The 12,500-nt window shown below is 44.6% G+C and overlaps 1 protein-coding gene across 2 annotated transcripts in view; it reads left to right on the top strand.

Moving 5' to 3' along the window:
• The window catches only part of acsl6 (acyl-CoA synthetase long chain family member 6), a 42,238-nt gene that overhangs the window by 15,147 nt on the left and 14,591 nt on the right, over positions 1 to 12,500 (top strand). The window contains exons 3-9 of one of the 2 annotated variants that reach the window (XM_061247933.1): positions 3,227 to 3,338; positions 4,219 to 4,283; positions 4,973 to 5,074; positions 5,247 to 5,346; positions 8,093 to 8,271; positions 9,446 to 9,478; positions 11,680 to 11,731. In XM_061247933.1, coding sequence (XP_061103917.1) covers positions 3,227 to 3,338; positions 4,219 to 4,283; positions 4,973 to 5,074; positions 5,247 to 5,346; positions 8,093 to 8,271; positions 9,446 to 9,478; positions 11,680 to 11,731 — 643 coding nt within the window. Of the gene's footprint in view, positions 1 to 3,223; positions 3,339 to 4,218; positions 4,284 to 4,972; positions 5,075 to 5,246; positions 5,347 to 8,092; positions 8,272 to 9,445; positions 9,479 to 11,679; positions 11,732 to 12,500 lie in introns of both variants that reach the window. The other variant, XM_061247932.1, reaches the window with a different exon arrangement.

The following is a 12,500-nucleotide window of genomic DNA, read 5'->3' as shown; positions in this document are numbered from 1 at the left end:
ATACCCATACACACACACACACACACACACACACACACATACACACATATAGCCATACACACACACACACACACACACACATACACACATATAGCCATACACACACACACACACACACACACACACACTGTTATACACACACATACACTTACACACATACTCTCTCACACACACACTCTATTCACACACATCCACTCCCTCACTGTGCACACACACACACACACACTCTTACACACACACACACACACACACACACTCTTATACACACACACACACACACTTATACACTCACACACACACACACACACACATACACACACACACACACTCTTATATACACACACACACACTCTTATACACACACACAGACACTCTTATACACACACACACTCACACAAACACACACACACACTCTTATACACGCACACATACACAGTCTTATACACACACACACACACTCACACACTCACACTCACACACACTCTTATACACACACACACACTCACACTCACACACACTCTTATACACACTCACACACTCACACACTCACGCACACTCACACAGACACACACACACACTCACACACACACTCACACACACACACTCACACACTCACACACACACACTCACACACACACATCTCCACAAGATAATGAGAGACAGATAATGGAGTGCCTCCAGTTGAACTTGTTTTTTTTGGTTCTTCTGTGTTAATATATTGTGTGTGGTGTGTTGGGTGTGTGTGTGTGTGTGTTAATAGATCTTTCGCAGAGCACTAATGTGGTTGCTAAGTGCCAATATGGCCTCCTTCAATTAAACAAATTAGAAATGTTCCAACAATTTCCCCCTTTATGGCTTTTTATCTTTTGGCTTGTCACAGTTGGGTACTGTGACTAGTAAGTACCATTTCTGGCAGAATATAACAGATAGAAAACAAATAAATTATCTGACACTAGAGAATGACGTTACGATTTTTACAATAGTTTTCACACTTGTCTCAATACCATGTCCACTTTTTCAAAACACTTAACACATTCACAATATCATTAGACTATGTGAACTAAATGTGGATATTTTTGCATTGCTTTCATACTAAAGGCATTCAATCACCACTTCTTCCAAAATTCATGAATACCTCTCTCAGTCAATGTTCACTACCAGCAAAAGTTTGTACAAATACAGCAAATTTTGCAGACATTTAGATACTCTGTTCAAAGCAGTTAACTTTCAGTTCAAAATCCAATAAAATTCTGATCATTGTGGAAGGAAATATGCTGCATTTTGGCTGAAAAATGAAACTATATGCTTGAAATACGTAAGACAGATTATTCTGATTTGAGCAGAAAGTTTATTCAGTTTATTCAATTTTTTTGTTTGCACCCTTGTTACCATCAATGCAAAAGTGATCATACTTGCATTGAAATGTGCCCGTATATAGGGTAAATATAGATGTGGTTGTCACTGAAGAGATTTTTCCGCTATTACTGCTGTATATGTACTGCTGAAACACCTGGCTGTCATTTCAGTGAACAACCTGCCCAGGTGTTTGTTGTTTGTGCCCCGTTACGACATATACAAAAGGGGCCACCTTTGGATTGGCATTTGCATTCTTTAGCCTTGGTGGGAAAATGGATGCAGCCAGAGGCAGAGGAAGAAGACATCACGGAAGAGCAAGAACAGTTGTGTCTGATGAAATCTGAGCCACAGTCATTGATCATGTGGTAAATCATGGTCTGTCCCTGAGGGAAGCAGGTTGAGGGTTCAACCAAACTTGCCTAGATCCACAGTGGCTTCAATAGTGAGGATGTTCAGGCAAACCAACAGGTACTATACAGTAATTACAGCATTCAATTGATGTGTATATTACAGCAGTACTGTGATTTGAGAAGTCTCCAGAAAAAGCAGATTTATTAGTGCACATTTGTCTTTGACTCACTACAGGACCCAGCAGTTACCTCACACAGTCTTACAGGGGGAAGGGGAAGAATCTTTACGCCTCAACAGGAGGATGCAATAGTTGGGATGGTCATTGTCAACAACAGCATCAGGAAGAGAAATATGCAACAACATAATCGCAGACAACAACATATTTCCAAACATTGACAGTGTAAGCACTACAACCATTCAGGATGAAACAGTTGTACACTGTCCCCTTTGACAGGAACTCTGAGGGTGTCAAGGAACTTGACAGATGTCACTTCTAGATGCAATGGCTGCTGGGTGTATGGACATAACAGTGGAACACATCCAGGGCTGGAAAAGGCACGCAAAGAGATGTTTTCTTCCTCGGTGTATAGCAAGAGATAACATTCGGAGTGATGTTGATGAAAATCTATGGCCAAATGCAGAGGACAGGATGGATGGGCCAGGCCAACAGTAGACTTGTGATACTGATAGGCAGACAATATACGTGCAAATTACTGTATATAGTGAAAATATTGCTTTTTGGTATGTATTATTGATTGTAATGTATTTTGAGTAATTGATTGTATTGTATTTTTCTTTTCTGAATTACAGTATATTGCACTGTGAGAAGAAATGTCAAAATACTGTAAACCCTTTGAAGAATACTGTTGCTTTTGTGATTTGTTTCTTTATTATATACTGTTTTACGTTACACAGTAAAAATTGTTATTCTGGGATTCCAATATAGTAAAACATTCATTCATTTACAGTTTAGTGTAAATTTACCACACTCAGTCATGACATCTATTGTGAGGCAAACCAACAGATCAAAAGTTTCTTTAGCTACTTGGCTTGAAATATTTGTGGATGCAAAAATAGAGGAAAGGGAAACACATAATATATGTATTTAGCAATGCTCCAAGTTGTTTGTGTTTTGTAGTTCATTGTACATTGAGTGACAAAGTAGACTTATGGGAGAAAGCATGTGCTATAGCTATGGCAGCAAGAGTCACTTTTGGGTGAAATATTAAGTGTTTTGGTGGTTGAATTGCCTCTTGCACCAAAGGTTCACTGATGTGCTCAGGTGTGTGTTTCAAAAGCACACTGTGTGAAGAGTTTTGAAAAAGAGGACATGGTATTGAGACAAGTGTGAAAACGATTGTAAAAAAAAAAAAAACTGTAGACGTTTCAGAATTAAAAGTACCGTCCAAAATAGTGTAGATTCGACAGGGTAAAGCCGTGGTTTTGAACGGGCTTGGGTGGGGATTCGGTGGGTGACGGGGGTGTCGGGTGTCTGACCCTGTCTGCTTTTCGACAGCAGGAGGATGGGGCACGCAGGGCTGTCCTGGGAGACGGTGCCAAGCTGCTCACACACTACCACGAGGATGCCAAGACCATGTACGAGGTGTTCCAGAGGGGCCTGCATATAACTGGTACGTTTCCCCCGCAGGGGATTCTGGGTAGATACAACCATCACAACCAACCACGTGTGTGTGTGTGTGTGTGTCTATGTGTGTCTATGTGTGTGTTTGCTTGTGTGTATGGGTTTTGTCTCTGTGTTTGTGCGTCGGTGTTTGTGTTTGTGTGTGTTTGCTTGCCTGTGCGTGTTTATGTATATATGTGTGTGTGTGTGACAGTGCCGCAATTTGTGTTGTTTTGGCTCTGGACACCAACGCATTGGATTTGAAACGAAACGATGGATATGAGGTTTGCAGAATGTCATCTTGAATTTGTGTGGCGTCTTAAGACTTTGTCACAGAACTCGAAGAGTGTCTTACATGCAAACTCTACCCCTCGCAAGATGTTCGTGAGGCTTAGGCGTTCCCTGAAGTTACGCTGATAATATCTTCTCCTCATTCACTTTCACACATCTGTGTCTGCATCCTGTGGAGTGTCCTCGATCTGTTTTGTCTGTTGAAAGGGGTGTGTTCTTCACACATCCAGTGTGGTCCAGTAATCTCTTGTGGTCTCACTGGTTTTCGTTTTCTCTTCTAAACACTGATTTGATCAGTTGATTTTGACACACCCAAATGTTTCCGCGATGTCTCTGATTCAAGTCTGGAGTCTTGGGGTGCAGAGCTGAAACACCCAAAGAAGTGTCGCTGTCCCAATACTTATGGATGGCACTGTATATCTGCATATGTATGTTTGTGTTTGTGCACGTGACTGTCTGCATATAAAGTATCTGTGTATACATGCATAAAACAAAGCTGAAGAACTGCCTGTAAGACTTTAATTTCTGAAACGGCACTGTTCAGGTTTTGATTTTTTTGTTGTTGTGATCTGCGTTGACTTCCTGTGTTGTCCGATCAGGCGATGGTCCTTGCCTTGGGTCTCGAAGGCCCAACCAGCCCTATACATGGCTGTCCTACCAAGAGGTGAGAGTACATCAGTACATCAACAGATTCTAGAAATCCAGAGGAGAATCCAGGTTCGGAGGGTAAAAGGCTGCTGTGGTATTTTGGGCCAGTCGCCCTGATTTGCTCATTATCTTAGTTCTTCAGCCAGGAGGTAGAACTAACGAGTGAAATCAGCTGGGCAGTTCATGGGTGGAAGAAACACATGGCAGGACTTTTACTTTCTGACCTCTGGACCTCTTTGAGTGCAGATATATGACACCTTGTGTATCAGTCTGTTAATTTAATTTAGGGTTGTAGCATGCCTGAAGAAGTATAGTATGTTATTGCAACACACATCATTAAAACTTTTTTTTTCTTATTTTTTTTTACATTTTCAATATATTCAACTGCATATTTGTTGTAATATGTTTTCACATTTCCAGCAGAACGGGGATGTGGGAGTATGTGTAATTTGAGGGAACAGTTAGTTCGTGGATCAGCGGGAAAACTTGTTGCATATTCCTTGTTGTGATGTACAGTAGTTCCTTCTCAGGTTGCCGTAACATTCAGCTCAATTCAATTTCAAATTTCATTTGTAAAGGTGCTTTTCACAGAAGACAAAGTCACAAAGACGCTTTACAGAGTAACAGAGGGGCAGAAAGCATTAGCCGCTGGGGGAAAAAGCCTATAGATACCCCAAAATAACCGTTTCCCTGTTTTACTTCCAGGTCACGACCCGGGCAGAGCACCTCGGGTCTGGGCTGCTGTATCAGGGCTGCAAGCCAAGCACAGATCAGTTTATTGGAGTCTTTGCACAAAACCGGCCTGAGGTGAGCCCCAGAAATCTACCCAGAATGCACCGCACTAACTGCCAGATTGAAAAGAACTCATGTCAGTAGGATCAAGTGTTTTTTTTTTTTTTTTGTTTTTTTTTTGTGTTCCCTAGCTTGCTTTGGAAAAATGCACTAATCACCGACGACCTTTGCTCTGTTGTGTTTGCAGTGGATCATCTCTGAGTTGGCCTGCTACACCTACTCCATGGTAGTTGTGCCTCTATACGACACCCTGGGACCAGACGCCATTCGTTACATTATCAATGTCGGTAAGGCCCGGATTACCCCCTCTGAACCTTTACATTGGTTTATCTCATGTCTGTGTGGAAAATCCAGGCTAGGTTCATTGGCGAGTCTAAACTGCCCACAGGTGTGAGTGTGTGAGTGAACGGTGTGTGTGTGTGTGTGTGTGTGTGAGTGTGTGAGTGAATAGTGTGTGTGAGTGTGTGAGTGTAAGTGAATGGTGTGTGTGTGTGTGTGTGTGTGTGTGTGTGTGTGAGTGAACAGTGTGTGTGTGTGTGAGTGAACGGTGTGTGTGTGTGTGTGTGTGTGTGAGTGAACAGTGTGTGTGTGTGTATGTGAGTGAACAGTGTGTGTGTGTGTATGTGTGTGTGTGTGTGTGAGTGAACAGTGTGCATGTGTGTGTGAGTGAGCAGTGTGTGTGTGTGAGTGTGTGAGTGAATGTTGTGTGTGTGTGTGTGAGTGAATGGTGTGTGTGTGTGTGTGTGTGTGAGCGTGTGAGTGAATGGTGTGTGTGTGTGTGTGTGTGTGTGTGTGTAAGTGAACAGTGTGTGTGTGTGTGTGAGCCTGTGAGTGAATGGTGTGTGTGTGTGTATGAGTGTGTGTGTGTGTGTCCTGTGATGGATTGGCGACCTGTCCAGGGTGTATTCCTGCCTCTCAGCCAGTGCATTTTTGCTTGTTAATCTGAGTTGTTACTTTATTTAAACAAAGTATTTGCCCTCAATTTCATAAATTATATAATACACTTACTTTTTCCTCTTTTTTTCCCTTGTTTGACATTATTTTTCACTTTTTGTTATTGATATAGCAGTTTAAGATATGTGTTGTATATCTAATCGTACCTTCTTTGTTCCAATAAAAAATTGGTTAATATTACACTTGGGGCCTGATTAGGCCTTTAGCATGGGCAACACAAAAACCACAAACGCAACCAATGATTGGTCATGGGACTTGGTTCTCCCCAATCTTTGGCTGTGTTATTGCTGTAGTTTTGTGTGTGTGCTAAAAGGTTTTGTACGTGCTGAAGGTCTTAGTCAGTCGCGTCCTTAGCGATTATGAATGGGCTTCTGTGGCTTCCTGATAACACCACATTTTAACGTTCCTGATAATAACACTGTACACCACTCTGCATACATTTACATTTACATTTTAGTCATTTGGCAGACGCTTTTAATCCGAAGCGACTTACAAGTGCATAGGTTCTTCCACAAGTCAAAGCATCACATCCATAAGTAGGAAAATACATAGGAAGTGCTGTTTTAAACATATAGCCATCATAAGTGCAATTTTCTTTTTTTTGGGGGGGGTTAGACAAGAGGGATAGGGATATCAGAAAGGGGGGGCGGGGGAAATCAGGAGGGAGGATGAAGGTAGAGTTTGAAAAGGTGTGTTTTTAGTCGAAATAGGGGGAGGGATTCTGCTGTCCTGACAGTGGTAGGCAAGTCATTCCACTACTGAGGAACCAGAACGGAAAACAGGCATGAACGTGCAGCTCGACCGCCAGGTGCTCGTAGTGAGGGAACCATAAGGCGACCAGAGCTGGCAGACCGGAGTGGTCTAGCTGGAGAGTAGGGAGTGATCAAGGATTGTATGTAAGGTGGGGCAGTCCCCATAGCAGCCTGAAATGCCAACATTAGGGCCTTGAAACGGATGCGTGCAGCAATAGGAAGTCAGTGGAGGCCAATGAGAAGCGGGGTGACATGAGCCGACCTGGGCTGACTGGTGATCAGGCGGGCTGCAGCATTCTGGACCAGCTGGAGGGGCTTGATGGCACACGCTGGGAGACTGGCTAGGAGGGAGTTGCAGTAATCCAGGCGGGAAATGACGAGCGCCTGGACTAGGAGCTGGGTGGCTTTCTCCGTCAGGAGATGACGGATACGGCGTATATTATACAGAAAGAACCTGCAGGTTCTGGCTGTGGAGGATACTTGCAGAGCCAGGGTGAGGCAGTTATCTAGAGTCACCCCAAGATTCTTTGTCGTACAGGAGGAGGAAACTACAAAGTCCTCAACAGTCAGTGAGAGGTCGATTGACGGAGAGGACTTAGCCGGGATGTAGAGAAGCTCAGTTTTGGCAAGGTTAAGCTTCAGGTGGTGGGAAGTCATCCATGCAGAGATATCAGCCAAGCAGGTAGAGATCTGTGTGGTGACCTGGGTATCGGGGGGGAAGGAAATAAAGAGTTGGGTATCATCGGCGTAAGAGTGGTAAGAAAAGCCATGGGAAGAGATAACAGAACCAAGAGACATGGTGTATAGCGAGTGTAGCATACGAGTGTCTCGCCAATGACTATAATGTAATAAGAAATGATCATTTGTTATTTAGCTGAGACTTTTATCCATAGAAACCTAAAGTTGATTAGGCTACGCAGGGGGCGTGTCCAGAACAATGCAGGGTTAAGGGCCTCGCTCAAGGGCCCAGCGGCTGTGTGCTGTTCTTATTGTGGCTACACTAGGGCTTGAACCACCAACTTTCTAGGTCCCAGTGCCTTAGCCTCTAGGCTACAGGCTGCCCATGTAATGTAATGTAATGTAATATAATTGTGTGGAGTATTTGTGGGTGTGTTTGTGGGTAATGGAGTCTTGGTGAGTGTGTTTGTGGGTAATGGAGTCTTTGTGACTGTGTTTGTTGGTAATGGAGTCTTGGTGAGTGTGTTTGTGGGTAATGGAGTCTTGGTGAGTGTGTTTGTGGGTAATGGAGTCTTTGTGAGTGTGTTTGTGGGTAATGGAGTCTTTGCAGGTCATGGTGACTGTAGAACTTTATTGCCGTCTCCCCCAGCTGAAATCTCAACAGTGATTTGCGACAAGCCGGAGAAGGCCCAGGTTCTCCTGGAGAACGTGGAGCGGAAGGACACTCCGGGGCTGAAGAGGGTGATACTCATGGACCCCTTCGACCACCTCCTCCTGGATCGGGGAGAGCAGTGCGGGGTGCAGGTTCAGGCCCTTCAGGACGTGGAGGTGAGTATGAGCACCCACTTTAACAGGGCGGGAGTCAGGGGTGCCACCAGCAACTTTGGGCCCCATGTGAACATCTCACATTCGGCCCAGAACCAGCAGAAAAACATACAGTCAGGTCCATAAATATTGGGACATCAACACAATTCTCATCTTTTTGGCTCTATACACCACCACAATTGATTTGAAATGAAACAAACACACACCTGGCCATAGAACAGCTGAGCAGCCAATTGTCCCATTACTTTTGGTCCCTTAAAAAGTGGGAGGCACATATAGAAACTGTTGTAATTCCTACACCGTTCACCTGATTTGGATGTAAATACCCCCAAATTAAAGCTTGTTTGTTTCATTTCAAATCCATTGTGGTGGTGTATAGAGCCAAAAAGAGGAGAATTGTGTTGATGTCCAAAAAGTTGATTTTAATCAAATTTATAAAACTTTAACTTTTAAACAGGACATGGGTTGACTGTAAAGGAAAGCTGTGAATCGCAAAAAAAACAAAGATTTCGTAAAAAGGGAAGGATATGTGAAAACTTTGAAAGAGGTTCGCTGTTTTTAGGAAGTGGAGCAGGTTGTTTTTCAAAAGTTAATTTGCCAATCAAAAACATGAGGAACTGGCATACTTCTGAGAAAAATGTCAATATTTGAAGCAGATATGGGGGGCAAATGTACCTCTGGAATGTGCTGTTTTGCTGTCTGTATCTGAAAGAGTCATGAGGGTTTTATGCGGTTACTTAAAAATGCACGGCGTATACAGGCCTCCCTTCCTGGATGATATGCTATGGATCGTGTCCTGAAGTGACCTTTGCACAGCAATAGACCCATGCGAGTAATTTGCCTAATAAAGCTGTGACCAGCTTGAAATACCAGCTACCAGCTGTACGAAAACATAGCTTGAGCTGGTCAAACCATGTCGAGCGGGGAGCTGGTCTGAACTGGTCAACCAGCTACCAGCTACCAGCTGTTTTTTTTCAGCAGGGATCACACACAAACAGGCTGAGCTCAGCAGGTGCTGGTACGTGTGTGAACAGCGCTATTGGCCAGCCGCGTCGACAGGCACAAACTACGTTGAATGAGTTCCGTCTCTGACAGCACATCACAGGCCCAACAGGTCATTGGTCCGTGATGAGAATAACACGGAACGTTGTGTGCTTTTTTTTTTTTCCCTCTCCAGGCTCTGGGCAGAGAACACTACAGAAGCCCTTTGGTGAGTAAGATGCTGGCAGACTGATTTTCTGCCTGACTGTGGGCTCTGAACAGTGTCTAGCAGGACCGAGTGCTGATGGACGGGGTGTGTGGGTAAGGTCTTATCTCTGACTGAAGAGCCAGCCCTGCTCCTGATGATTTCATTGGCCCAGACCTGGCCTTATCTGTGACTGAAGAGCCAGCCCTGCTCCTGATGATTTCATTGGTCCGGACCTGGCCTTATCTGTGACTGAAGAGCCAGCCCTGCTCCTAATGATTTCATTGGCCCAGACCTGGCCTTATCTGTGACTGAAGAGCCAGCCCTGCTCCTGATGATTTCATTGGCCCAGACCTGGCCTTTTCTGTGACTGAAGAGCCAGCCCTGCTCCTGATGATTTCATTGGCCCAGACCTGGCCTTATCTGTGACTGAAGAGCCAGCCCTGCTCCTGATGATTTCATTGGCCCAGACCTGGCCTTATCTGTGACTGAAGAGCCAGCCCTGCTCCTGATGATTTCATTGGCCCAGACCTGGCCTTATCTGTGACTGAAGAGCCAGCCCTGCTCCTGATGATTTCATTGGCCCAGACCTGGCCTTATCTGTGACTGAAGAGCCAGCCCTGCTCCTGATGATTTCATTGGCCCAGACCTGGCCTTATCTGTGACTGAAGAGCCAGCCCTGCTCCTGATGATTTCATTGGCCCAGACCTGGCCTTATCTGTGACTGAAGAGCCAGCCCTGCTCCTGATGATTTCATTGGCCCAGACCTGGCCTTATCTGTGACTGAAGAGCCAGCCCTGCTCCTGATGATTTCATTGGCCCAGACCTGGCCTTATCTGTGACTGAAGAGCCAGTCCGGCTCCAGTCCAGCTCCAGTCCGGCATGTCTCTCAATGTTATATATATTTATCCATCCATCCATTATCTTAACCCACTTATCCTGAACAGGGTCACAGGGGAGCTGGAGCCTATCCCAGCATACATTGGGCAAAAGGCAGGAATACACCCTGGACAGGTCGCCAGTCCATCGCAGGGCACACACACCATTCACTCACACACTCATACCCACAGGCAATTTAGACTCTCCAATCAGCCTAACCTGCATGTCTTTGGACTGTGGGAGGAAACCGGAGTACCCGGAGGAAACCCACGCAGACACGGGGAGAACATGCAAACTCCACACAGAGAGGCCCCGGCCGACCGGGATTCGAACCCAGGACCTCCTTGCTGCGAGGCGGCAGTGCTACCCACTGCACCATCCATTATTTTAAAAAAGAAGCCCTCTGAAAACTGTTCAATTGAATCATCTTTCAAAAAGATAAAAAGAAAAAAGTGTACAGCCCGCATTCTGTGACGTGCCCATCCGTGGTTGTGACCCTAAACCAACAAACAAGCGCTTACATGTGTCAGCTGCTGGCTCAGAGCAAAGGGGCTTATGGGTAACGGATTGTCTGTCTAATTTGAGATTTGTTTCCCAAGTTTTCTCAAAGACAGCGAAGCCCTAAAGCGTGCGGAGCTACTGGATGCTTGTGTTTGCTTTGAGAAAGGTCTGGACTCGCCAGGAATTGTATACATAATCACAAATCCATTCGTCTTGCAAAAAGGAGGTTTTGCATGCGGCGAAAAAAAAACCCCCAAAAAAAACAATCCATGTTCTCCATTCGTAATGTCAACAACAGCCTGCCAGAAAGCACTTTACTGCAGGCTTATGTCATTTACTGCAGGATTTCTGGTTTCATGACGACACATTAGGCTTGGTAATTGTACAGGCCTGCCCCAGATACTTTATGATAAGATTCCTGTGCTTCTACGCTTCTATATATGGCTGTAGCCTTCCTGCTCCCAAGGCCAGACTGCCAACCGGTGGGAGTGCAAAAAACCTGTCACATATTCATGGCTATAAGAAATATCATAATCAGCTACCATTCCTACACCAGATCAGGTATGGAGTATGAATGCGGACACTGTGTTCAGAGCGAGAGTGACTGAATTATATCAGTGAAATGCTGGAATGCTGAGCTCCCTCCCAATGGGAAATGCGCTGTCAAAAAATTCCCCGTCTTGGTTTATATGGTTTCCGGTGTTTACAGTGGAATAAATAAAAACGGTGTGTGTGTTGCCTTGCTTATTGTTACCACTGCAGACAACACTTGCACACTTTTCTAACAGGTTGCAAAGAAAAGCGGCAAACGATCTAATTTCAGCCATTTGTCTTTTGGTCTTCAGCCTCCTTTGCCGGATGACCTGTCCATTGTGTGCTTCACCAGTGGAACCACAGGTTTGTGTTCCACTCTGCCGTAAGACCGTTATGCAACCTCCTGAGAATCATCTCCACAAACAGTAATGCTCATTGCTTAGGCCACAGTTTAACCATGTAAGGTGTAGGATTACAAATACTGCATGTGATTAGAATGCTCTTTGCATTCTAGCATTCTAAGGCTGATGTCACAGTCAAGATTGCTCATTGAACGCAATGGAGTTCTAGAATAAAGTTGCCTGGAGTAAAAAAAAAAAAAAAATGTCCAAAAACTCTACTCTAGGGTTAAATGTTTATGTAAGCTTATGTAAGTTTATGTAAACAATCTTTGGAAAAAGCTGTGGTTGCGAGTATCGTATTGTGATAATGCTACGTCAAAAAAGCAGAGAGGAAGAGCCTCCCCAACAGGTGAACCTTAGGAATGGGCTCTTACTGTGAGGAGTTAATGCTTAACTGTGTCCGTGGGTGGGTATCACCGTACTGTTGGACCCATGTAATCACCCAGGCTGAGTGAGCTGATAGCATGCTGTAGGTACTGTAGATACGGGGGGACGAAAATCTCCTCAAAAATGAAAAGCACACCGTCCCGGAGCACGTAAACGATGCAGGCTTACGATGTGTTTAAAAACCCTTTAAGTTCCCCGGGCGAGATCACAAAATATGTGATTGGAATGCCCTTAACTGAATATTCCAATTCTGATGTCAGTTCCAGAATGTTTCAAAGTTCTTGGAACTAGTGTGGAAGATCAAACCAGTGTGAGTGACGGATGAATCAGCGCTGCATTCTTTT

The sequence above is a fragment of the Conger conger genome, chromosome 7 (genome assembly GCF_963514075.1).
Source record: "Conger conger chromosome 7, fConCon1.1, whole genome shotgun sequence".
Classification (NCBI taxonomy): domain Eukaryota; kingdom Metazoa; phylum Chordata; class Actinopteri; order Anguilliformes; family Congridae; genus Conger; species Conger conger.
Note: the sequence above shows the minus strand (reverse complement) of the source record. Positions and strands in the feature narration are given on the sequence as shown.